This window comes from Trichomonascus vanleenenianus, assembly GCF_965637985.1.
Source record: "Trichomonascus vanleenenianus strain CLIB 3782 genome assembly, contig: TRVA0_011S, whole genome shotgun sequence".
Classification (NCBI taxonomy): domain Eukaryota; kingdom Fungi; phylum Ascomycota; class Dipodascomycetes; order Dipodascales; family Trichomonascaceae; genus Blastobotrys; species Blastobotrys vanleenenianus.
The window spans coordinates 296,804-319,610 of NW_027481876.1; the positions used below are offsets into that span (position 1 = coordinate 296,804).

At 51.8% G+C, this 22,807-nt stretch overlaps 11 protein-coding genes across 11 annotated transcripts; 5 read left to right on the forward strand and 6 right to left on the reverse strand.

Moving 5' to 3' along the window:
- Positions 1-12: 12 nt before the first annotated feature.
- On the forward strand, positions 13-1,056 carry TRVA0_011S03114 (Brr6/Brl1 family protein; the record flags this gene model as incomplete). Its single annotated transcript, XM_076683919.1, has 1 exon — positions 13-1,056. One exon carries the CDS (start codon positions 13-15, stop codon positions 1,054-1,056), a length of 1,044 nt encoding a protein of 347 aa, XP_076541966.1.
- A 205-nt stretch (positions 1,057-1,261) lies between these two features.
- On the reverse strand, positions 1,262-2,947 carry DIP5 (dicarboxylic amino acid permease; the record flags this gene model as incomplete). Its single annotated transcript, XM_076683920.1, has 1 exon — positions 1,262-2,947. One exon carries the CDS (start codon positions 2,945-2,947, stop codon positions 1,262-1,264), a length of 1,686 nt encoding a protein of 561 aa, XP_076541967.1.
- Positions 2,948-3,431: 484 nt separating this feature from the next.
- Positions 3,432-4,919, reverse strand: TRVA0_011S03158 (RUS1 family protein; the record flags this gene model as incomplete). The annotated part of the gene is made up of 1 exon (XM_076683921.1): positions 3,432-4,919. The coding sequence occupies one exon, from the start codon at positions 4,917-4,919 to the stop codon at positions 3,432-3,434; it is 1,488 nt and encodes a 495-aa protein (XP_076541968.1).
- A 2,281-nt stretch (positions 4,920-7,200) lies between these two features.
- Positions 7,201-7,716, forward strand: TMC1 (Tmc1p; the record flags this gene model as incomplete). Its single annotated transcript, XM_076683922.1, has 2 exons — positions 7,201-7,613; positions 7,665-7,716. The coding sequence occupies 2 exons, from the start codon at positions 7,201-7,203 to the stop codon at positions 7,714-7,716; spliced, it is 465 nt and encodes a 154-aa protein (XP_076541969.1).
- A 552-nt stretch (positions 7,717-8,268) lies between these two features.
- Positions 8,269-9,352, reverse strand: TRVA0_011S03202 (uncharacterized protein; the record flags this gene model as incomplete). The annotated part of the gene is made up of 2 exons (XM_076683923.1): positions 8,269-9,232; positions 9,282-9,352. 2 exons carry the CDS (start codon positions 9,350-9,352, stop codon positions 8,269-8,271), a joined length of 1,035 nt encoding a protein of 344 aa, XP_076541970.1.
- A 1,232-nt stretch (positions 9,353-10,584) lies between these two features.
- Positions 10,585-12,117, reverse strand: MET1 (uroporphyrinogen-III C-methyltransferase; the record flags this gene model as incomplete). Its single annotated transcript, XM_076683924.1, has 1 exon — positions 10,585-12,117. One exon carries the CDS (start codon positions 12,115-12,117, stop codon positions 10,585-10,587), a length of 1,533 nt encoding a protein of 510 aa, XP_076541971.1.
- A 721-nt stretch (positions 12,118-12,838) lies between these two features.
- Positions 12,839-14,116, forward strand: ETT1 (Ett1p; the record flags this gene model as incomplete). Its single annotated transcript, XM_076683925.1, has 1 exon — positions 12,839-14,116. One exon carries the CDS (start codon positions 12,839-12,841, stop codon positions 14,114-14,116), a length of 1,278 nt encoding a protein of 425 aa, XP_076541972.1.
- A 394-nt stretch (positions 14,117-14,510) lies between these two features.
- On the forward strand, positions 14,511-15,086 carry BET3 (TRAPP complex core subunit BET3; the record flags this gene model as incomplete). Its single annotated transcript, XM_076683926.1, has 1 exon — positions 14,511-15,086. The coding sequence occupies one exon, from the start codon at positions 14,511-14,513 to the stop codon at positions 15,084-15,086; it is 576 nt and encodes a 191-aa protein (XP_076541973.1).
- Positions 15,087-15,422: 336 nt separating this feature from the next.
- Positions 15,423-17,546, reverse strand: GPT2 (bifunctional glycerol-3-phosphate/glycerone-phosphate O-acyltransferase GPT2; the record flags this gene model as incomplete). Its single annotated transcript, XM_076683927.1, has 1 exon — positions 15,423-17,546. One exon carries the CDS (start codon positions 17,544-17,546, stop codon positions 15,423-15,425), a length of 2,124 nt encoding a protein of 707 aa, XP_076541974.1.
- Positions 17,547-19,705: 2,159 nt separating this feature from the next.
- TRVA0_011S03312 (GATA-type transcription factor) lies at positions 19,706-21,733 on the forward strand (the record flags this gene model as incomplete). Its single annotated transcript, XM_076683928.1, has 2 exons — positions 19,706-19,728; positions 20,359-21,733. The coding sequence occupies 2 exons, from the start codon at positions 19,706-19,708 to the stop codon at positions 21,731-21,733; spliced, it is 1,398 nt and encodes a 465-aa protein (XP_076541975.1).
- Positions 21,734-21,945: 212 nt separating this feature from the next.
- Positions 21,946-22,246, reverse strand: TRVA0_011S03334 (NADH dehydrogenase [ubiquinone] 1 beta subcomplex subunit 7; the record flags this gene model as incomplete). Its single annotated transcript, XM_076683929.1, has 2 exons — positions 21,946-22,166; positions 22,216-22,246. The coding sequence occupies 2 exons, from the start codon at positions 22,244-22,246 to the stop codon at positions 21,946-21,948; spliced, it is 252 nt and encodes an 83-aa protein (XP_076541976.1).
- Between the last annotated feature and the right edge of the window lie 561 nt (positions 22,247-22,807).

The window sequence follows — 22,807 nt, forward strand, 5'->3', positions numbered from 1 at the left end:
ATTCCGGATATAATGGACAGCCTTGGGGGTATCTACGACTCGCTGGCCGATGTCGAGAGAAGATCACGGGAAGAGGACGTGCGATTCGGGTTCGACGCGTTCAAGCACTCTCTGATCCACGATACGGTGGAGGAGCCTGAGGATGTGGACATGCCAGACGCACATACTCTCGAGCATTCTCAGGATGAGCGGGACGGCGACATTTGCATGGCTGAGCCTGCTGAGGAATTAGAAGAAATTGAAATGGCTGAAAGCGACAGTATTTCGCATGGAATCAAGGACTTTTTGCTGAACCCGACTTCATTGGGTGCGCAAATGGGGCGAGCCGCTATGGTTGATAAGGGTATGACTACCGATACTTCGCAGGGCATTCAGACGGAACCAGAAGAGAAGCCTCAGTTAGAAGAACCGGAAGAAACTCGCCAAAGAGAGAAACGGCCAGATCACAAGCCACCTCATGAGGAAGAGACCGAAGAGCCAAAAGCGAAGAAAATGGAGGTTATGCCGCTGCCGACGCCCAATTGGATTGCGACGCACAATCCCAACGCTCCCTATGTTGTTAGCACATACCTCCAGCTGGCGTTCAACATTGTGGCAGTTTCTGCGGCAGTATACCTTGTGAGCCGCTCGATTGTCACCTTTTGGCGTGATGTAGACTACAAACTGGAGGAATATTCGTCTCATCTGCTGGTGGACATTCAGAGATGTACGCGGGAGTATCTTCAGAATGACTGTCGTCCTGATATTCGCCCGCCAGCTCTCGAAGACAAATGTACTGAATGGGAGAAATGTATGAGCCAGGACCCTTCTGCGGTGGGGCGGACGAAAGTGACGGTTGAGACCATTGCCGAGATCATCAACGTATTCCTCGCTTCGTTCACCTACCGGGCCATTTTGACATTCTTCCTCATCTTTGCATCGACAATGTTTGTCATGAACTTTGCATTCGGCTTCTTTAGAGCCAGGGCCTACTATGGGAGGCGTCCGTCACCGACGCACGAAGTCGACGATTCGTATGGGCTTTCTAGCGGTGCTCAATATAGACTAACGTACTAACTAATATTGTGATAAAATCCAAAATGGTGACAATTCTTATACTGATGTAAAAGAATATCAAGTAATACAGTGTAACGCAATTGGACAGGGTACAACAGCAAACAACTTTACAGAGTAAGTAAGAATCATAAACAACTGACTAGGTAGTAACAAAAAACATTAAACAACTGTTGTGCTTTAACAAGTCAAGAAATAATTGTGGTGATTAAACAACCGTAGTGAGTTGATGGGCCCTATAGCGCAGCTTGCCGTATACCGACCGGTTGGCCTTGAGCTTTTCAACCTTTCGCTCCTTCTCAGCCTGCATTATGGCGTGCCCTTCTCCAGGAGCGGGCCACACGAGATCAGTAAGAAGGTCACACTCGGCAAGGTTCTTAAACTTGTCAGTGTGCCAATGAGTAATCTTCCATCCAGTGTATGTGAGAAAGAATACTGCCGCGCCCAAATACGTGCCGAACGGGTTCTTCCACGAAAAAGGTTCCTCCATGACACTCCCATAGCCCATGCCGACAAACAGGAACAAGCCAAGGCAAATTACCAGCACTGGTAGCACCGGGAAGAAGTACTGCCTCAATGGCAAGTCATTTAGCGGCACTTTCTGCTTCTTCAGCGCGAGCCGGAATCGAATGTTGATGATGCCAATTGAGAGCCAAGTAAGGATGGCCGATGCGCCAGTGATGTTAAGGAACCACGTGAATACAACGCCTTCGCCCCAGATAGTGGTCAAAAATACGAGGCACGAAATGGCCAGGGTGAGCAGTAGCGACGCCACGGGCACGCCGCGGCGATTTGTCCATCCAAACACCTTGAACATCTTGCCCTCGTGGGCCATGGCCATGAGCATACGCGACGACGCATAGAAGCACGAGTTGATGGCGGTGAGCACGGCAACGAGAAGAATGGCGTTAACTACGTGCTTGGCAGCCCCAAATCCGGCCTTGACGAAGATCGTGGTAATTGGCGATTGCGCTACGTCGGAGTCATACATGGCATTGAGCAGTGTAGGATCAGAGCTGTTGATGCACAGACCTATAACTAGCACGGTAAGAATCATGAACAGCAGGATTCGCACCACTGTAGTTCGCGCTGCTCGCGGAATGGACTTCCACGGCTTGCGTGTCTCGCCGGCGGCCAGAGCCACCAATTCTGTGCCGCCAAACGAGTAGAAAGCATAAATTACGCCCTGGAAGAATGCCGAAAACCCTCCAATGAACGCCTGGCCGTTCTGCCAGTTGCTGAGGCCAGGGCTCGGTTCAACTGCGGTGGGAACGCCGCCCCAGTCGTAGAGAAGGCCGACAATGATGAACAGCACGATGAAAACTACTTTGACCAGCGTGCCCCAATATTCAAGCTCGCCATACGAGCGCACATTGATCATTTGGATAACGAAAATCGGCACAATAAAAATGATTGCCCACGCCCACGAAGGGACGGCTGTCGTCCAAAACCTTGCAATGATGGCCGCCGCCGTCAGTTCAGACGGGATGCTGAAAGCCCATTGCAAATAGTAGTTGATACCAAGCGCGAATCCAAACGATTCATCGACGAACCGCGTGCCGTAGTGCGCAAAGGCCCCAGAGGTGGGGATATACGAAGCCATCTCGCAGAGGCATACAACCACCGACAACACGAATATTCCTACCACGATGTAGGTTACCAACGCGCCACCAGGGCCCGTGAGAGAGATAGCGCTGCCAATAGAGAGAAAGATACCCGTACCAATGGTGCCGCCTAGGGCAATGAAAGTGATGTGCCTTGATCTCAGTCCTTTGGCGGTGGTATTCTCGGGGCTCCCGAGAAGTTGAGCGAGCCTGCCCTCTTCTGCGGGGTGCTTAGCCAGGTCTACCGACGAGGCTTGGTCTACCGTAATAGATCCATATTTGTCCTCCATCGTGAATTGTTCTCGTTAAACCAATTCGTAAACGGGCAGTCTGTATTTCCTCGCTCGTCAAATTAGTGATCCGTTCCTCTCTCGTCGAAACAGATGAATCTTTCGTTCCTCTCTCGTCGAAATGGATGAATCTCTCGTTCCTCTCTCGTCGAAATGGATGAATTTTGCGTTCTTCTCTCGTTAGAACGGCCAATCGCACCTCTCTCGTAAAACGGGTTCTCTACGCATCTTTTATACATTCATCATGCATATCGGTTGACGCCGTGCATGAATATCGGAGAAGCCGCACTCGTAACGCCAAGCCCTACGTACACCATCAGTTTGCATGATGGCGTAATGTTAGGACCCCGATTTCGTCTACATTGGCGTTAGCCGTTGCATATCCATGTAGCTCGTCCATCAATTGGCTCGTCTATTCGCACTGAATTAGATTAAGTTAGTCAAGATCTATATTACCCCACCCCCTTAGAGTGCGGCTGAGCGGTTAGACCTCAGCTTTAGGACTGGCAAGGTTGGCGATCCTGATGGAACAGTTGGGCCCTGGCTGGATGGCGGACTTGTCGAGCTCCCAGCCGGCAGCCTTAAGAGCGCCTGCGACATCAAGGTCGTCAAACAGCTTGGACACAATCTTGCGCGTCTCAACGATAACATCCATTGGAGACGTATATTGACTTGTAGTTGTCTTTGGGTTGATGTTGACTGCCACAAGCAGTGCGTGTGCCCAGGCGCGCAGATCTGCGTTACCTGCTAGACTGTGGTCGCTGACGAGACAGATAGTAACAAGAACGTCTCCGGTGCAAGCGTCGACTTCGTATCCCAGCACGTAGCCCGATTTCAGCGTGTCCGAAGCTGCAAACAGCTCTTCAAAGTTCGTAGTCTTGGAGGTCTTGCGCTGGGACTCTAGTACAGCCCTGAAGGGCCCGAATCTAGCGCGACCCACGACCCTATCGTGGGTAGTTTTAGCCGTAGAAACGCTGGTGTACCATCGCAGAAGGCCGTCCGACTCAAGGATACGCTCTTTGGCCGCCGTCTTGCGCGGGGTCAAAACTAGCCGTGACATTGCCTGGGCCCCGTTGGCATTGGTAGAATAGGCGCGCTGGAACTCAGGCAGCGAGCAGACAATGTCGCTGAATACAATGTTTGTTCTCTGTCGATTGAGCACGCGGATAATTACCGAAGACACGGCCTGATAATTAGTCCACAAGTGCAGGGCCAGCAAAAGCAGCACAGTCACCCACATACCAAATCCTTCTCCCTTGACGGCACCAACGACAATTGACCCCGTAAGCATGCCCATAAGCGTAATTACCGTCTCCTGGGACTGATCTTTGGCATTCACGTCGGCAATTGAGCCCTTGAGGGGATCTGTAAAGTGCAGCGTCAGCGCAGCCCTTGATCCGCCGGCCATGACGCCACAAATGGACCTTAGCAGGCCCGACATGCACAGGAGAATGATCTTGGTGTTCTTTGACCCGGGGAACATGGGCGACATGCAGTCGAACACAATGGCCGAGTCGTTTACCAGGTCAGCAACATACCGGTACTTCTTGGCCTCCGGCTCGAGCGCAGACCCGAGCTTCCACGCAAACAGAATGGTGCCGAGCCGCCCGACCGTCTCCTGGATGATCTTCATGAAGAGCGCCGAGGTCGACGTCGCCGACTCGTCGCCCACGCCGACCGCCGACAGCACGGCCCGGTTCGCGAAAAGTGACGCAATTGAGCTCGAAAAAGCCTGGATCGAATCGTATATCTGGTAGTCGATGTAGTCAGGCGACACGCTGTTCGGGTACCCCGTGGGCAGGAACACGTTTATCAGCGACTGTAGCACTTCTGTCGTGCTAGACCAGCTCGACTCTTTCCTCCCGATACGGCGATACGTGTAGTCGTTGGTGCTCAGCCCGCTGTATACCGTCGCGGGGAACCCATTCTCGTCCCGCTCGTGGACGGTCAGAACCTCCTCCTTCTCGTCCATTTCTATTTCTTCTCTACAGTTCAAGCTCTACAATGGGAGCTTATCGTTGTTTTACCGGGGGAAGGTGCGGTTGTGTGGTGACACGCGTACCAGAGTGTATGCAGCACGCAGTTGTGTGGGTGTGTGGGGTAGTTACACTCGCCAGAACTATTTATCACTGTAACTACGACGTACTCAACGGTAGCTGGGGATGTACACTTGGGGGCCAGCCCCCAAACCCCCGTAGCTCCGATTCGCGGAGGAATTCAATCTAGTGTAAAATCTATTTATACCACTGATAGCATTTTCTCCTCTATGAGAAACTTTTGTAGCGTAAACGTGTAACTGGCCCAACCGGCAAGGTGTAGCATACAATAATTGAGCCTAACTACTGCTTACTAGCATCCAATGGCAGAAAATAACACGCTCCTATTATTCCTTCCTTGGCCAGGAAACGAGTACACTGTACCAAAAAAAAAAACAGCTTTAATAACACACTTTTTTAAAGCCAGGTTTACTCTGACAAGTTTGCAAGGGCTGTTACTAATTCTTTGGAATTGCCCCAATTAGCTTTTTACTAACCTTCAATACTTACAGCGGTAATATAGCTGCTCCAACCGGCAAGGTGTCAATGGAATTACCCGCAGTATAATGCCGGAGTGCAATACAATTGTGCGCGGTCAAACCCTCGCCAACCGACTACCCGGTAATCGCGTGGGTAATAGATTTAGTTACGGCTAAACATACTGCAACGAACCTGCAACGGCTGCAACGATTAATGGTAATTCTTGGCCATTGGGAGATATACAAAGGGTATTGTACCACAGCGTGAGCCACTACCTATACTATACGTCACTATATGCACCGTAGTAGGAAATACAGTACCATGGTATGGCCATCATGCTATTCCTATCTCAGCGACTCTATATACAGCAATACCTAGTACATGTGCAATGCAGCATTTCTATCTCAGCGACTCTATTTACAGCAATTACCTAGTACAGTACAATGTAGTGCAGCAAGTGGTAACACATAATAATAACGACGTGCTACTTATGGCATTGTACCTGTACGGTAGTAAAGCAGCATAGGTAGTACAAGTATAGATGGTACTACACTACACGTACTGTATTTGATATGATATACGGGTAACACGTACTGCAGTACTGTGCGCGATGTCCAACACGAATTTTTCCGAACGCCGCTCCCGATTAATACCGTAAGGTACACTACGTCATGTAATGCCTACCCTACAGCATACCAATTGAGTAATCAACAGAATCCTCTACAGGTACATTGTATTACAACCTATAGATAGCTAATCGAACTAAATGATTGCAATAAAACCAAAAATACTGTAGTACCTCCGCTTTGTAGGTTCAAACTCGGCGCTGTTACTACCACGGTACAGTACAGCATAGTAGCATATCCGGAGCAATAATGAGGTGGTGAGATATGGAATGGGCCCAATCACCGTTGGGAGAGTGAGACGTAGTCTATCAATACGTGGTGCGACTACACGAGTTTGCTGCCACCCCCGGGTGAACCCACCAAGGCACGCAATGCTGATAGGCCAACTACGTAATGGGGTTGTAATCTAGTCACGCCAATTTAGCTCTGATTAGCCATCGCCTTGTGCCTTTTCAGACAACAACCTTGGCTTTTGACCCCATAAGATATGTATTATAGCTAGCACAAGAGAGTATAGCAAATTAATCACGCCCGCTGTACCGCTTATACCCCCTATAGCCCCCTTGCTGCAAACGCTCATTGTTGGTGGAGCGATGGTGCGCCGCACGCCCTACGGCTGGTAGAAGACGCACGTCGTGCATTCTATCAGCACATGATCGCCCTGCACGTGACCGCGATTCCCGACGCAGCGGCCCTAGCCATCTTGTCCTGGTGGCCCATCTGTACCGGAAAAGCGCCGTCAAGTGACTCACTAAAGCGCCTCCTAAAAAGTACGTCTGTCTAAGGCGCTGATTCCCGTGGCAGATACGGGTGATACGGGGGGTGTGGCTGGCGAATCTCGAAGCTTCCGCCTCTTCACCCCCTCCCCCCAGGCGCTGCGGCAAAAAAGTAATCACCGCACAACTGAAACCCTAGCCCGGTGGACGCACTGTGAGGCAGGGCCTCCCCCGGCTGGTATAAATAACCTGGGGGCGCAATGGCCTTTTATCGTTTTTGCCATAATCCGCTTTATAAGAGTACTAATAATCGCTGAGTATCTGATAGAGGTTCGCTAGTAAATCTATACTATAGAGGAGAGAGAGAGAGTCCCCTTGCATCTTTTGAATACGCCATGTCGAGTTTCCAGATCACCATCAAGAGTGGCGAAAGTTCGCTAGTAGTAGACGTTGAGCCGTCGACGACGATCGGAGAGCTCAAGCAGCGAGTGCGCGATCGGGACGCCAGCATAGCGACAGACCGTCTAGTATACGACGGCAAGCCGCTGGACGATTCTGATACCGTTGTGGACTACCACATTGACAACCACTCTACGCTATACTTTACAACCCACGACAATACGACACAGGTGACCTCCAAGGCGCCACGCAAGGGGCGCAAGCGGTGCTCATACAAGAAGTGCATTTCCGCGCCGCTGCGAGGCGTCGGGGACTGCGGCTTCTGCGATGGCCGCTTCTGTAGTAAACACCGGCTCATGGAGCAGCATGACTGTATCGGCCTCCACAACTGCAAGCAGCAGATGCATGAGTAAGTACAAAACCCCTACGTTGAGATGAGAGGAGCTAACAGAAATTTTAGGCGTAACGCAGTTAAACTGCAGGAGCAACAGACCGTGGCGAACAAGGTCTAGTAATTTATTTTTTGATGTAACTGTATACTACTAATCTGTCTAATCTAGCGCATGTCACTTATCTCCTAGAGTACTACGGGAGGAAGAGTACTGCTTGATAGCAGTGGTTCGAGGGCCAGCCCTCGAGCTCCCGTAAATGGGGGCTCTGCCCCCAAACCCCCGTTGTTAGCCAAAGTCTGTAACAAATAATTGTAACAGTTTGCCTGTTGTTTGTGATTAGAGTTTGTTACAGGCAGTTGGGAGTTTGTAACGAACATGACGTTGTAACAAACTCCCGCCACCATTGCTACCACGGAAGAGGATGAATTGGGTTCCAAGAGAAACTGTAAAAATTGATAGAGGAGAAACCAATTAGCCACGAGGGCGATATGCGAGGCCCCATGGGTGTATTAATTGTCTAGTCTAGCGCATTTCATAGCCATTTGGAGGACAGGGGGTTTGGGGGGCTGGCCCCCCAAGTTACGGGGTCTGTGGCAGCGCCCCAGTTAGTCCTGTGTAGGAACTATGGGCTTGGGGGTCTAGCAATTCAATTTATGTATAAGAATTGCCAACTTAGTTATCGGGAGACTGCTTGTCCTTGCCGCTGAGGGCGAACTGGACGGCCTCGAGGACGTTGTCGAAGATGTAGTCTGGCTGGGCGACGATGTTTGGCAGATCCTGGTCCTTGAAGACGCCGGTCCTGACCAGCATTGAGCGCCAGCCGAAGCTGTTTGCGCCCATGATGTCGGAGGCCGGGTTGTCGCCGACCATGTAGACGGTGAGGTCGGCCCCCGGGGCCCACTGGCGCAGCATGCGCTCGGCGTACTCGTAAGTGTAAGCATAGGGTTTGCCGATGATGGTGGATTCGAGGTGGTGGCCGGTAACGGCCTTGTAGAGCGCCTCGACGGTGATGCGGAAGGCGCCCTGGCCGAACCGCGGCAGCGAGTAGGAATTGGCCCACAGCAGGTCGTTGTTGGAGAAGTGAATTGGCACGGCCGGTGCGCCCGAGTGGTCGTTACGGCGCGTTCCAAGGCGTCCACGGTGCGAGAGCAGCAGGTCGAGCACGATCTGGGTGTCGACGCCCATGTCCCGTGGGTCGTTGAACACAAGCACAGCGTCGAACGGCTTGGTGAGGTCGATGCTCTTGTCAGCCCATCGGCTGAGCATGTCTTCGCTGAACCGATGGAACGGCCAAATGTCGCCTTCCTGGCGCACAATGTCGGCCGTGATGACCACATCTTTGAAGCCATACGACTTGGCGACATGGCGACACCGATCGCCGTCGCCTCCGATGACGAGCACCCGCTCGTAGTGCGTGGAGAGCTCCTGGAATGGGGTGTGCGACTGCAGGAACTGCTTCTCGGAGATATCAATGCCGCCGCCGAGCTTCTTGGCCAGTTCCGTGCACCGGTCCTTCTCGCTCTTGCCGCCGCCGTTGGTCAGCAGAATCCATGGAATCTGGCGCTCGTTGAGCATCGCCAGCGCCTTGGGTGCCTCGGGGATGGTCTGCGACCCTCGGATCAACACCCCGTCGATACTTCTTCGGTTAGCCTTTAATAGGGTCTGTTTACGACTTTGTCACTCACTCAAAGGCAAACGCTGTGCGATTTTTGGCCGCAGTCTGAAGCCCTCGAAGGAACACTCTGGATCTCAGCATCTTCCTGTGGTTTTGGGATGTTTTTCGTCAAAATATCAAACCCGACGGCATTCGCATCCCTATTATATGTGGGGGGGGGGGGGGGGGGATCCCCTCAAGGTACGTCCTCCGTTGAAACCCTCTATATCCGCGCTTCGCAGAGGCTGCAATTGGCCCAGTATGGGGCATGGCGGGACGTGTCCTCCGTCAGGGTCTAACCCATCATCAATTGAAGTGGGATGCTCCCACTTCCCGGTCGGTCGACCTAACGGAATCAGTTGGAGCTTTGAAACGGGCTGTAGTACGTATTTGGGGGCCCTCCCAGGGCTCCGCTTCGCTGAGGAATTGACCCTATCAAGAGACTTGTAAGAGTGGGATGGGTGCGGACGGATCTAGCGCGAGATTATCCGAAGCAATACGCGTAATATGGGTATCTTGCCGTATGCAGTGCCAATCTCCATTTTTTTCACGGTGATAAAGTGGGCGTGATAAATGGCGCATTATTCTATCGAAAAAAAGCCTCACAGGGACATCAACCAGTCTTCCTCATCTGCTTCGTTTGCAAGTCTCTTCCACCGGTACAGGAGTCTGAACCGACGGATAGTGCCTCGCATAATTCTCCACAGCTTTTGAGAAGAAAGTACGTAATTGTGGGCGGGGTGTCTAGATCTTTAAATGCCCACGAAAAAAATGTGGGAGGGGCTATCAACGTGCATTCCTACGCCCAGGACTTCTCTTTCTATAATCGAACAGATTTGTGGAGAACGTGGGCAAGGAAGAATCGTAAAGAATATGATTACGAGGAGTAGTGGTGATCGAGGGCCAGCCCTCGAGCTCCCGTAGTTGGGGGCCCTGCCCCCAAACCCCCGTAAATCGTAGAGAATATGGGCAGAGCAAATTATATGAATCTCTGATTGTTTAAATAAGCGCTACTGCGGAGCCTCTACAATACCTTGGCCATTCCATACGTGCCTCTACTACTGAAGAAATAGATCCGACATCAAGCAAATGAGTTATAGTGCAAACTACCGTGTCTAGTCATTAAAAAAATAATATACATGAGTCATAAACAATATAGTAAGCCATGTAAGGAGGCTGCTCATTTACCATTCCATGCCGCTCTCAATCGGAGAAATAGAACAGATACCAAAAGACACTTTACTTGGGTAACACGGTAGATCAAGTAGATAAGTTCGTAATGCTGAATCTATCGTGTCTAGTCATACATGAATCATAAGCCTCTAATAAGTTAATCACAGACCCTCCTCAATGGTCCACTTCTCACTGGAAAGTTTTTCAATGACCTCACAGCTGTAGCCAACAACTAGCAGCCCCGGCGGCCGCGACCCAGCAGACTCAATGGCCTCTGCAACATGCTGTAGCCTCGTTCGAATGATGCGCTGGTCTGGACACGAGGCCCGCTCGATAACACAGCAAGGCACTGATGGGTCCCACTTCTTTTCCCGCACCAGCGCCTCGACAACCGAGTCAATTCTATGCAACGCCATGAGGAACACCGTCGTTCGCGTCGGCTCCCACTCTGGCAACTTCGGCAGCACGCCCTTGCGGCCTGTTCCCGTGCAGAACAGCACCTGATCGGCGACATTGCGATGCGTAGCTGGTATATTGGCCACCAGCGGCGCAGACAGCGCTGATGTAATGCCGCTAATGACCTGCGGCTTATACCCATGTGAATTGAAAAAGACATACTCCTCGGCGCCTCGACCGAAGATGTACGGATCGCCCTGCTTGAGCCGCACCACATGCTTGCCCTGGCGGAGTCCCTCAAGTCCACGCTCCAGCAGCTCCTGCTGGGCCCGCTCAGCGTTGCCTGGGAACTTCTTGGCGATTTCCACAGGCGTTCCCCGCGGGATGAGCTGAAGAACCTGCTCTGGCACCAGCTTATCGGCCAGGATAAGGTCCGCGGAGTGAATTGCCTGCAATGCTCCAGTCGTCAGTAGCTCGGCACTGCCTGGACCAGATCCCACCAGTGAAATCTTGCCTCGCTTCTTTTCTTGTGATGTTAATGATCCAACTGGTTCGGTGGTAGCCTGTTTTATTGCTGTTTGCTCCTGGGACAGATCTTGCATGGATATATCGGCGAGTGACTCAAGCGGGTAGTACTCGACGACCTGTGAGAGCCATCTCAGCCGCTGTTTGCGCCTTTCTTCGACTGTCTGATCATACGTCTCGGCGTTCTCAACTACAAGCTTGTTCAACTGGCCCGTCTGCTCGGCATCGTCGTCATCCTGCCCGACCAGCTCATCTGACTCACGAATCTGCTGCCTCAATGCGCCCACATTAGCACAAATGGTATCGACGTTGTGCGGTAGGCTGTTGACGACGTGCCGCTTGAACCGATTGGCCAACCGGCACCCTTTACCCGACGTCGTGATGCCGAGCTGGAAGTCGCCGCTTGAGTGCGTAGACAACAGGGTAAACGTGCACAGATCAGGCTTGTCTGCAACGTTTACTGGAATCCTCAGTCGCTTACACAGCTTTGAGATATGCTGCGCCAGGACCTGCTTTGAGGGTGGCAGAGTAACGAACACTGCGTCCACGACATTCTCAACCTCGTGCCGTCCCAAATCAGTGAGATCAGAGTCGCGGAAAGATCGCGATAGATATACGGCCCCTTCGAGGGGATGGGCTGGAGTCTCCTCGGCGATCACTATCGGCCGTGATCCGTGCGAGAGTAGTGTCTTGACCCGGATATTGGTGAGATTTGATGACCCGACGACCAGGACGTTGTGATTCTTGATCTCCTGGTGTGTTAACAGCCCCATCTCAACTTTTTTTTAACTATTGGAGATCAGGACAGGGTTCCCGAGGACGTTATATATGCACAAGTCTCTACGGCCAATGAGTAATCGCATTATTCATACATCTCCAACGGCGTACTCCATAGATCATCATCGTCTTCAATGTGGACGTAATTGCACGTGATTTGTCACTCAGCCGCGCGTCTTTCGGGTGCCCTTGCACCGCTGTACCGCAGTACCCCGTAGAACAAAATGCTGCAGTGAAATATTCATGAACTAGTAATACTTTCTGTCACAGCCGGCCTACCAAAATGTTAGCTAAAATATAAAAATGGTAACTGAAAGGGGACCTGAATCATTTGGCTATTTATTTTCCCGCTCAGAGCAAATGCAGTATGACGCCTCATCACGTGCGGCTGTTTCGTGCGGCTCAGATTACACCCCACCTCACCCCAACATGGCATACTGTCAATGAGATGTACATAGGGAAATAATTACCCCTGAATTCATCCCCCATAGACCGTTTAATCCATTCTCTTGAAAATTTCCGGCAGATACAATAATATAACAATAGAGCAGTTACGTAATCACGGAAATATTTCATTCCGGGCTTGTCAAAAATTGAATTGTCTGATAACAGTCGACTACCGAATCGGTCCACTTTTTTTATTCCATCTATCAAGGCCAGCAAGGTCCACTTTTTACCATTTTTCAAGGTTAGAAACGCATATTGGACAATATAGAAATGGTAAAACGTCCACAAGGATTGAACAAAAGCTCCAAGGCAAAGCGATCCAAGATCGACTTGCCCAACTCGGCGGCTCCAGACGCAGAGGAGAACGGCACCCCCAAGGTGCAGCTGGAACTGGACGTGGACCCGGACGACGAGCTGGGCCAATTGAAGGCCTTGTACGACACCTATCTGGCATCTATCACCGAAGGTGACGAAGAGGAGGATGCCCGGGGCCAGAAGATCCTGTTTGGTGTCGTCCACGAGAGCGACCGAATGTTGCGAAACCAGCAAGAGGACCAACCTCTGCCTGCTGAGTTCCACAACATTTATGCGCTGGCGCTCCTGGGACTCGCCAAGTACGCTGAACCACTCAAGGATGAAGAGGAGGATGACAAGGCTGAAGAGGAGGTTGAAAAGGCTGAAGACGCGAGCAAGGAGTTCATCGAAGCTGCCATTGAGCGAACGGCACTCGGTCTCAGTGCGCATCCTGAATCAGCCAGTCTGCTCTTCACCAAAGCTAAGGCACTCATTGCACTTGCACAAGAAGAAATGAAGATTGCTGCCTTGACCGATTCTCCCCTGTACGAAACAGCGTGCGCCCAGATCAAGACGGTCGAGGACGCCATTGAGCACTACAAGAAGGCCGAGAGCATCGTCATCGACGAAACTCAGGAGGCCGCAACGAAGCGAGCGCTGTACACGCAGGATCAGCTTGACACTATCGAGTCACTGTTGCGACTAGGCGAAGGGTTCGGTGAGCTGGAGAACCTGCGAATTGCCGGGGATCTTGACGAGGAAGTAAATAAGCCTGCGCTCAGCGGATTGCCGCTGAAGTACGCTGAATGGAGCAAACAGCGATGGGAGCAGATTCTCGAAAACATTCCCGTGGGCAAGGGCAAGGCCAAGTCTCCAGAGGACGACGGTGATCACAGTTATGCCATTATGAGGAGGGCAAACCGCGGCCTTGGAGAGTACCATCTCGCGCTTGCGCAACCTCTCATTCTGGAGCTAGAGAATGAAGTCAAACCTAGCGAGGATGATGTTGAAAAAGTCAAGGAGAGACTCTCCACTGCGATTGAGTACCTTGTCAAGGCTGAGCATGAAAATGACAGCAAGGGGACTATCTACCCCATCATTGCTGAGGCTCAGATTGAGCTCGCCAACCTGCTCGACAATGAGTCTGCGGAACAGGAAGCACTGTATAAGGAGGCTGCTCTGAGACTTAGAAAGGCCACCCGGCTCGGTCTCGACGACTTCCAGGACCAGATTGACGAACTCGAAGGGAACTAGCGCTCCTAAATGACTTGTATTTATTCCTGTACTTATCTAATCGACTCTACAGCTCTGTAATGGGGAGACCAGTCCCCCCAAACCCCCCTGGGGCTCCGCTTCGCGGAGATATTGTAGCCAACATCAATTGACCTCCGCGAAGCGGAGCTACGGGGGTTTGGGGGCTGGCCCCCAAGTTAATTGAAGCTGGGTGCAAATGGGGGACCAGTACCTCTAAAACCCTTCCGGAGATACTGTAGCCATCATCAATTGATCTCCGCGAAGCGGAGCTACGGGGGGTTTGGGGGCTGGCCCCCAAGTCAACTGAACCAACGGAGGGAGGGCTTCGCGGAGGTGGTGATTTGGGAGATCGCCGGAGGACTCTACGACACAACTACACGTACCAATAGAAGAGATGTCCAAGGCGTCGAGAACGGTAGGGGAGGACATTTGGAAGAATAAAGTAGACAAAATCAATGCGGAGCTATTGACTTTGACGTACGGGTCGATTGTGGCCCAGCTGTGCAAGGACTTTGAGGGGGACTACATTAAGGTGAACAAGCAGCTCGAGAAGATGGGATACAACATTGGCCAGCGACTGATAGAGGAGTTCCTGGCCAAGAGCAATGCGGGGCGGTGCACCAATTTCCGGGATACTGCGGAGATGATCTCGAAAGTCGGGTTCAAGATGTTTTTGAACATCACGCCGACGGTCGACAACTGGACGCACGACAACAAGCAGTTTTCGCTGATCTTCGACGAGAACCCATTGGCAGAGTTTGTAGAACTTCCTGATGATGGCCGAGCGCATCGTGAGCTGTGGTATTCTAATATCCTGGCCGGGGTCATTCGCGGGGCGCTAGAGATGGTCCAGCTGCAGGTTGAGACTGAGTTTGTCAACGACCTGTTACAGGGGGCGGAATACACTGAGCTGAGGGTTAAATTGGTTAAAGTACTAGAGGACGAGATTCCCGCTGGCGAGGACTACTAACGAGGTCTCCTTATTGAGGAGATTCCTGCGGCGAGGACTCCTAATTGATAATTTATGCTCCCGTACGCTTTGAAAGATTTAAATAGTATTGCTCTTCAATTGGCCACTGAAATTGACTAATTGAAGACTATGCATTGGCTACTTATCAATTTGGTAGACAGAGTAGCGCCCAGTTTATGTTGGCCTTGAGAAATGTACGTACAGAAATGCAAACAACGTCACGAAAATGCCCAGTTTATGTTTTCCTAGAGAAATGTACGTGGAGAAATGAACATAAAGAATGCCCAAGTTATGGAGAGAAATTAACACAAATGCAACATGAAATCGGTTAGTTTATTACTCTTCATCTTCATCTTCCTGCTCCTGCTCCTGTTGTCGCTTCTCCGACATGGCATCACGGATTCGACGAGACACCTCGGTCTGGAATGCCTTCTGGCCCGACGCAGAAGTACTAGTAATATCCTCGACGTCCGAAGCGCTAGAGGGAGTGCCGACGCTAGAAGGAGCCGAGCTTCCACTAGTAGACGTGTGGTAAGCGCCGCTAGAGAAGATAGGAATGTTCGCCAGGTCGCTCAAACTGTTAACTCGCGAGATGGCATTGGACTCAGAGGTGGCCTCGGACGCAGCCGAGTCGCGTCGAGCCAGCTTCCGAGCACGCGCCGCCTTCTTAGCCGCAGTGATGAGCTCTTCATCTTCTTCAGTCCGCTCGGTGCCACCCTTGACAATGGAGTACCGGTTGAAGTCTGGGTACAGGGCCGGCCCAAGCGAGTTCACGAGCTCGGTGATTTCGCTCACCAACCGGTGGCGCGTCTCCCTGAGCTCCTCAACCGTGTTCTTCTGGGACGGGTTCATGGCCAGCGCCAACGGCCGCAGCGACTTGAAAATGTCCATGCCCGTCTCGCCCATAATTAGCGCAGAGTAGGTCAGCGACGGGAACACGAGGAAAGACCCGAACCAGACGCAGGCCAGGGCTGTCCACGTGTTCGGCACGAGCGACCGCTTCCATGCAATGAACGTGGCGAGAATAGCGTAAACCGTGTAAAGTAGCGGAGCGGCGACCATTGCGACGAGCACCTTCCAGGTCGCCACCACGTCCATAGCGGCGATTTTGACGGTCGATCCCTCGAGCGCCTCAGCGGCCTTCTTCTTGGAGATGAGTTTGGTGGCGACAAATACTGGCGAGAACAAAACGGCACCAGGCAAGCTGAGCGCGGCGAGAACCATGAGCTTTCCCAGCCGGTAAACCAGTTTGAATACGACATTCTGGGGAGACATGCTGGCGGTTTCTACGTGGTGATCCTTAATGCCCAGCTGTCGCAGGCGCTTGTTATATGACATGACGGCCTCCTTGAGGTGGACAATCGCCGGATCATCCTTATAGTGGTCATAGCCATTTAGCAACCGACGCGACATTTCAATGTTCACCGGAAGAGGTAGCTTCTTGCCCGAAGGCCGGTAGAGCCGTCGAGCGGCCTGGATGACCATGAGCGTCTCGTAGTCTGGCGCCCGGACCGTCACCGAGCGCAGCCCGTCGGCAATCATGTCCAGAACTTCCTTTACTGCCTCGCGCTTCTGGTCGCCGCCGGCCTGGTACTTGGCAATAAGCACCGGATTGATCTCGAGCGGCGTACCAAACTCAATGACGGCCCGCGATCGGAACTTGTGTGCATGGAAGTAGTTCATACCGCAGGGGACAATCTTGAGCGGAGTATCCGGCTTCTCAGCCAAGGCACCAAGCGCCATAATAGCAACACCGGCCTTGAGCGGAAGCAAATCGGGCCGGTCATGGGACCCGCCCTCGGGGAAGATGCCCAGACAGCCGCCGTTATGGAGGTGTTCAAACACGCGGTGGTACATAAGGCTCTGGTCGACGTGCTCGGCCACTTTGTACGCTGTACCACGCTTGAGCACGGCAATGGCCTTGGCTCCTTTGAATTCTTTACGCAGAACGAGTTCGGTGTCGCTGACAATCTCGCTGATCTCGACATTGCCCATGCTCTGGGGCAGGCCAATGAGCCCGCGCACCATGCACTCCTTGGTGAATTGAGTTCCTTTACCCTTGACTACGAGTGGGTTGGCTTCAAAATCGATGAAGATCTCGCCCGAGGCTTTACGGAGGTTGTCCTGAGCCCGCACAACGCCAATGGCCTGGGTGCTTTTGGAGATGAAGCCGATGAACTTGCGGTGGGTCGACTTTTCGGCGACCAAGAAGGAGATGCGGCGCCCGGCGTAGTTGCGCACCAATTGCATCAGGATCATGGGGTCGACGAACTGGTTCGCGTGGGGCGCTCCGACGAAGATGACGGGGCCCTGCTTAGGCACTCGGAACGCGCCTCGCGGCAGTATTTCCCTGAAGAAGAGGTCGAAAATGACCTGGAACGTCCACACGACGAAGTCATAGATCCATGTCCACACGGTGAGTTCCCTATCGATGGACCTCACTCTTTTTTCTGCTTCCATTTCGAAAGTATAATGTCGCCAAACGGAAGAGAAATGGCTGCACACTACTGAAATGGGCCGGGCTTACGGGTGGTGGTGGTGGGGGGGGGGAAGACGACAATTTTTCTAGAACAGTCGATGTTATCCGTTATTTTGCACAACTTTGCTGATACCGCCCTTCGTCGGCTTACGAAATCGGTTCAAACGAAGCCTGGGAGTGTCTATTCAGAGTAATGAAATGTTGCATGGCTAGGAAAGGCTGAATTGAATCACAACGCTCGTAACGGTGGCCCCGTTTTTACGGCGGTCTCCGTAGGTCATAAGTGGGTCTTCTCGGTAAAAAAAGTTGGACGGTCAGCCGTGTTCGACAAAATATAATAGCTAGAAGAAGCAAAAAAAAAAAGGGGGGGGATGCGTTTGCACATTGTACATGATATGTGCAGCTCTGGGTTGTAGGGGGGAGGTTGAAAAAGGCAGGTCAGGGGTATAATACAGACGAGAAGTGAAGTACAGGTTTTGCAAATGTGTGAGATGCTGTCTCTTATCTGGAAAGCCTCGCGTTCCTGCTGCGATCGAGGGCTCCTGCTACAGATTTGGAAAAAGTGGCCAGGGGGGTGGCCGCCTATCATCGTGAGATCAGATCAGATCGAGGCGAAGGGGGTCGTCGGAGATATCTATTACATTACAGTACATGGTACTACGGGTAATGAAGGGCTGTTGGCGGTTGATGGGAACTCAAACTCCGTTTCATGCTTGCACCACCTGTCAAAGCTGTCAACATTTTCCGATACATCGTACAAATTACACGAACCTCAAGAAAGAAAGAAAGAAAAAAAGGAATTGATTGAAAATATGCAATGAACATTACTCGCGATTTGAGGAAATTATTATTTTAATTTCGTGGGCCGGAGGGGCCATTTCCTACGAGTTGTACGATGGTTGCGTCCTGCCTACCCCCCGGTCACTTAGCGTGCCTTTGATATGCTGGTAAATGCACCAGATCACATACATTGTATGTGCGCGCATCCTTTGCTGCTTTCACCCTCCAACATTGTAATTTATTTTGCTTCTCCTTCTATCTCGTTTTTTTTTTTGGAATTGTGGACGGTTAAGAAGACGCTACTTTGTAGTGGGTGACGTCGTTGGACCAGTACCGGTAATGTGAGAAGCAATAATAATGAGCTACCAACGCTGCGGCACCAAGAGGAACACTAATTGGGTCCATCAATTGCAATTTGTATGCACATCTACACATACATACAGGTGCTTACGTCTTCTTGGGTCGTATGTACCTGGCTCTCTCTCTCTTTCATTATGTCTGCCGAGCATGTGCTGGAAAGAGATCGCATAGCACCTATACAGGCTCGTCCTTTCCCTGTTTTGAACGCTGCATCTGAGATCTTCCAGGGCCATATTGGAAACCACATACGTCGCTCACTTTTCATTTTTTTTTTATTCCCTCCCTCAGTCTCTCTTTTTCTCCTGCTCCCTGCGGCCCACTGAACAACATCCAGAGCTCCACCCAAGAGTGTATATGTATGTATGATATATATCCTGCCGAGCCTGCCCTTTTTCCCTGACTCAAACCATTACTATTCTGCCAACCCGTCGCTTACCTCTCTCTCTCTGCCCCTCTTAACACTATAAAGTACTATTGTTACGCCCTTTGTGTGACAAAAGCACCTTCAGCAGGGTCACCAGGGGATTTCGATTGAGAAGGTAAATTTTAAGACACAAGTTTGACCGGGCCGGGTCTGTGTGTTATTAACCTTTATATCTCGACCGCTTTGCTCTTTTTCTTTCTTCTTTCCCTCTCCTCCATTCCTTCTAGTGCGCTTCGGTCAGAAAGATAAATAGCCTCTGGCGTCCTCTACGTTTTGGACGTTTTGATTCCTTGCCGTCAATACGTCAAATCTGTCAGTGCCTGCATCTCTTGAAACACCGTGAAGTTCGACCATTATATCACTCTCCGCGTAAACCTCGCTACACCAATTTTTTTTTTTAAATTTGATTCCCTCTGCTTATCTCGATATCCAACTGTTGGGCTTTTACCTTCGGTGCTCTCCTTGTGGTTTGATTTGAGCAAAAGTGTGCTTTTGAAAGAGTGCCTGTTTTGAAGAATTGCTACTCTTCGCCTAGCCTTGTTCTGATTTGGTTCTCGCCTCGCTCTCGTTGCCGACATGGCTCTGGAGAATAAAACAACGTAAGTATAACGACCAGTTGGGGTACCTCCCGTCCATCTCGTCCTTGTTATATGATCTTGTCTTATCCGCAAGATCCATCAGTGATTTGTGTCACTTAAGCGCTTACCCCCGCCTCCCCCCTCTTCTCGTAATCCCTTCTCTGTCGGAGATTGCTTTAGACCATCTCGGGTTGTATTAATCTGCTTGTTGAAAATTACGAGATGGCGGAGGGGTAGAAAAGGAAAAAGCCAAAGCAAAGTGCGATCTCGGGCCACGTTCTTTTTTTTGGGGAGGGTATTGTCGTCCACCCGCCGTTCTGGTCGAGCCCCCCTTTCTCTCTCTCTTTCTCTCTCTCTAGGCCCCCATTGTCATTTTGCTTTGTCGGTTCCAATGTCTCTCTATCGGGTACGAGACCCTCTGCCCGTAAAAAGGTCCTTCCGCCTTGTGTGTGTCTGTGTGTGTGTGCGTGTGTGTGAGCCGCACGGTAACGCACTTTGACAAAAGCGGTAACCTTAAAGTTGGACTATTGGCTCGAGCGCTATAGTAAACCCGCCTGGCGGGGGGGGGGGGGGAATGGAGTGGACAAAGTTTTCCCTGGGATGGGTTAGACTTTGATTCGTCGTTGTTAACTAACCTTGTTTATTTTATAGGCTTCTTCCGCCAATCGACTGCTTGACCGGGCGAGGAGGAGGGTTCGAGTCTTCACCGCCATCGACAGGGATCGACAAGGAGCCGCGAGATGCCCGTACCCTGCCACCATTACGGCGGTCCCCGTCGCTCGCCAACGCCGCACCAAAGCCCAACGGCCCTCCGCCTTCTGCCTCGACAGTGAGCAGCTCGTACAAGCTATCGGACGCCAGCTCGCTTAACAACGCGTCCGACGACTCAGATTCCGGCAAGTCGCCGCGGTCTCAGCCCCCCGTGGCACCGCCAGATGGGTTTAGGAGCCTAGCCAGGATATCTCCGCCATTGTCGAGACGATCGTCGGATGAGGACAAGAATAATAACAATAGTAACCATGGCTACCACTACTCGACCAACCCTGCAGTGTACCCGCCGACTCCCCGAGTCTCCTCTGAGCACAACCAGGCCCGTACCCTTTCCAATAGCTCTGGCTCCGTAGTCGCTATCCCTCAGCAGCAGCAGCAGCAGCAGCAGCCTCCTCCGCCGCCTCCTCCCTCGGCAATGCCTCCTCTACCGCCCCACGAAGTAGTCCTTGTCACTACTGGCGGCGACATCATCCAGCAGGCGCACGCCCACTTCATTCGCGAGCTGAGCCTGCCGGAAAACCTCGAGGATATGAAGATATTAGGCGGCCAGATGTACCATATGTGTCTTTCCATGCTCGACAACATCAATCTCGCTCCTAATCTCGAGTCAATATACCAAGTGACGGGCCACATGAGGAAGTCGCTCGACTTTCTCAATTCGTGGTACGCCAAAATGTACGAAGCATATCAACAACAGCAGATGCATCTTCAACAACAACAGCAGCAACAACAGCAGCAGCAGCAACAGCAACAGCAACAGCAGCAACAACAACAACAGCAACAGCCACGATGGCCTCCGGATACTAATAACCCATACTATCAACAACAACAATCACAACAACAACAAATGTACAATGGCTACGCACCACCCGTGGGTTACGGACCACCCATGGTGGACGACCCAGCTGGCTCGGTAATTGCCCAGCGGCGCCAGAGCAAGAAACGGTCGCGCCAAGGGTCGGGCGAGGTGACGCGGTGCCGCCAATGCGGCACGTACGAAACGCCCGAATGGCGACGAGGCCCCGATGGAGCACGGACCCTCTGCAATGCGTGCGGACTGTACCACGCCAAACTCGCCCGCCGCAAGGGCGAGGCCGAGGCCGCCGCCATCATGCGCACCAAACGCGACCCGCGCCTCGACCAAGAATACGAGGAATTGATCGCCCGCAAGCGTCAGCAAAGCGACTCGAGTACTAACAACACTAACCGTCCATTGATTACCACCGCTGCATCTATACCATACTACCAGCAGTAGCCCTTGCCCGCCCCTACTAGTAGCGCTCTGTATATTACATGTAATTTCTAATGTATATTAGCTCACATCGAAGCCAATTCGAGGGCCAGCCCTCGAGCTCCCGTAGTTGGGGGCTCTGCCCCCAAACCCCCGTCTTATCGCGAAGCGGAGGGTTCAATTAGAATGCTCAATTCAGTATACATAATGCTCATAAAGGGGTGGTTATTTTGTCATTATTTCGCAGCCTCTCGCTCCGCCTTGATCTTCTCGAGCTCCTTGACTCGACGCTTGAAATCCAGGTACTGGCACTCTTCGTACGCGTGTCGCTCATCCGTGCAGTTCCATGGCATAAACCAGCCCTCTCGCCGGCACTTATTGAGCGGAACCAGAAGAGACGAGCACCGATCCCGGTATGGCAGTGGGACCTGATGCTTCTTCATTTCCTCCTCAGACACTTATTCCTGTTAGCACGCACACATTCCCCACTCACTGGCGTCACTTACGAGGCTCGGGAAGTTCCTTGATGTACCCCATTCTCTATTCTATTGTCGGTTCGAGAGTAGTTGGCTTCTCTTTTTTTCAACTCAAAATCAGTCGCTTTCGATTGGTTGGGAGGTTTGTCCATTACGTAACGGCTTACTACCCCGACATGCCGACATCGCGACAAATTTCACCTTGACGTAATCTCGCCCGTACTACTGTACTCTGGCCCTCGAAAACACTTTGAAAGTATAATTGGGGGGACCAGTCCCCCCAAACCCCCCTGGGGCTCCGCTACGCGGAGATTTGTGCTGTAACGTGATATTACACGTTCTTAGGATGGAAATATGGGGGTTTGGGGGCAGGGCCCCCAACTACGGGAGCTCGAGGGCTGGCCCTCGAATACACTCCATTATTATTAATGGAATAACCCCTTTGGGGCATAATAACAGTAGCGTGGTGCTAAAAACGAGGGCTACAACAGTACCAAGCCTTGATATACGAATGCCAAGCGGTAGCAAGGTTTGGCGAAAGATTCACTGCCCATCGGCAGTCACGGGAACGTAACGTAGAAATTCTTGTTAGTTGGTGCTACATGTCCTCCGCGAAGCGGAG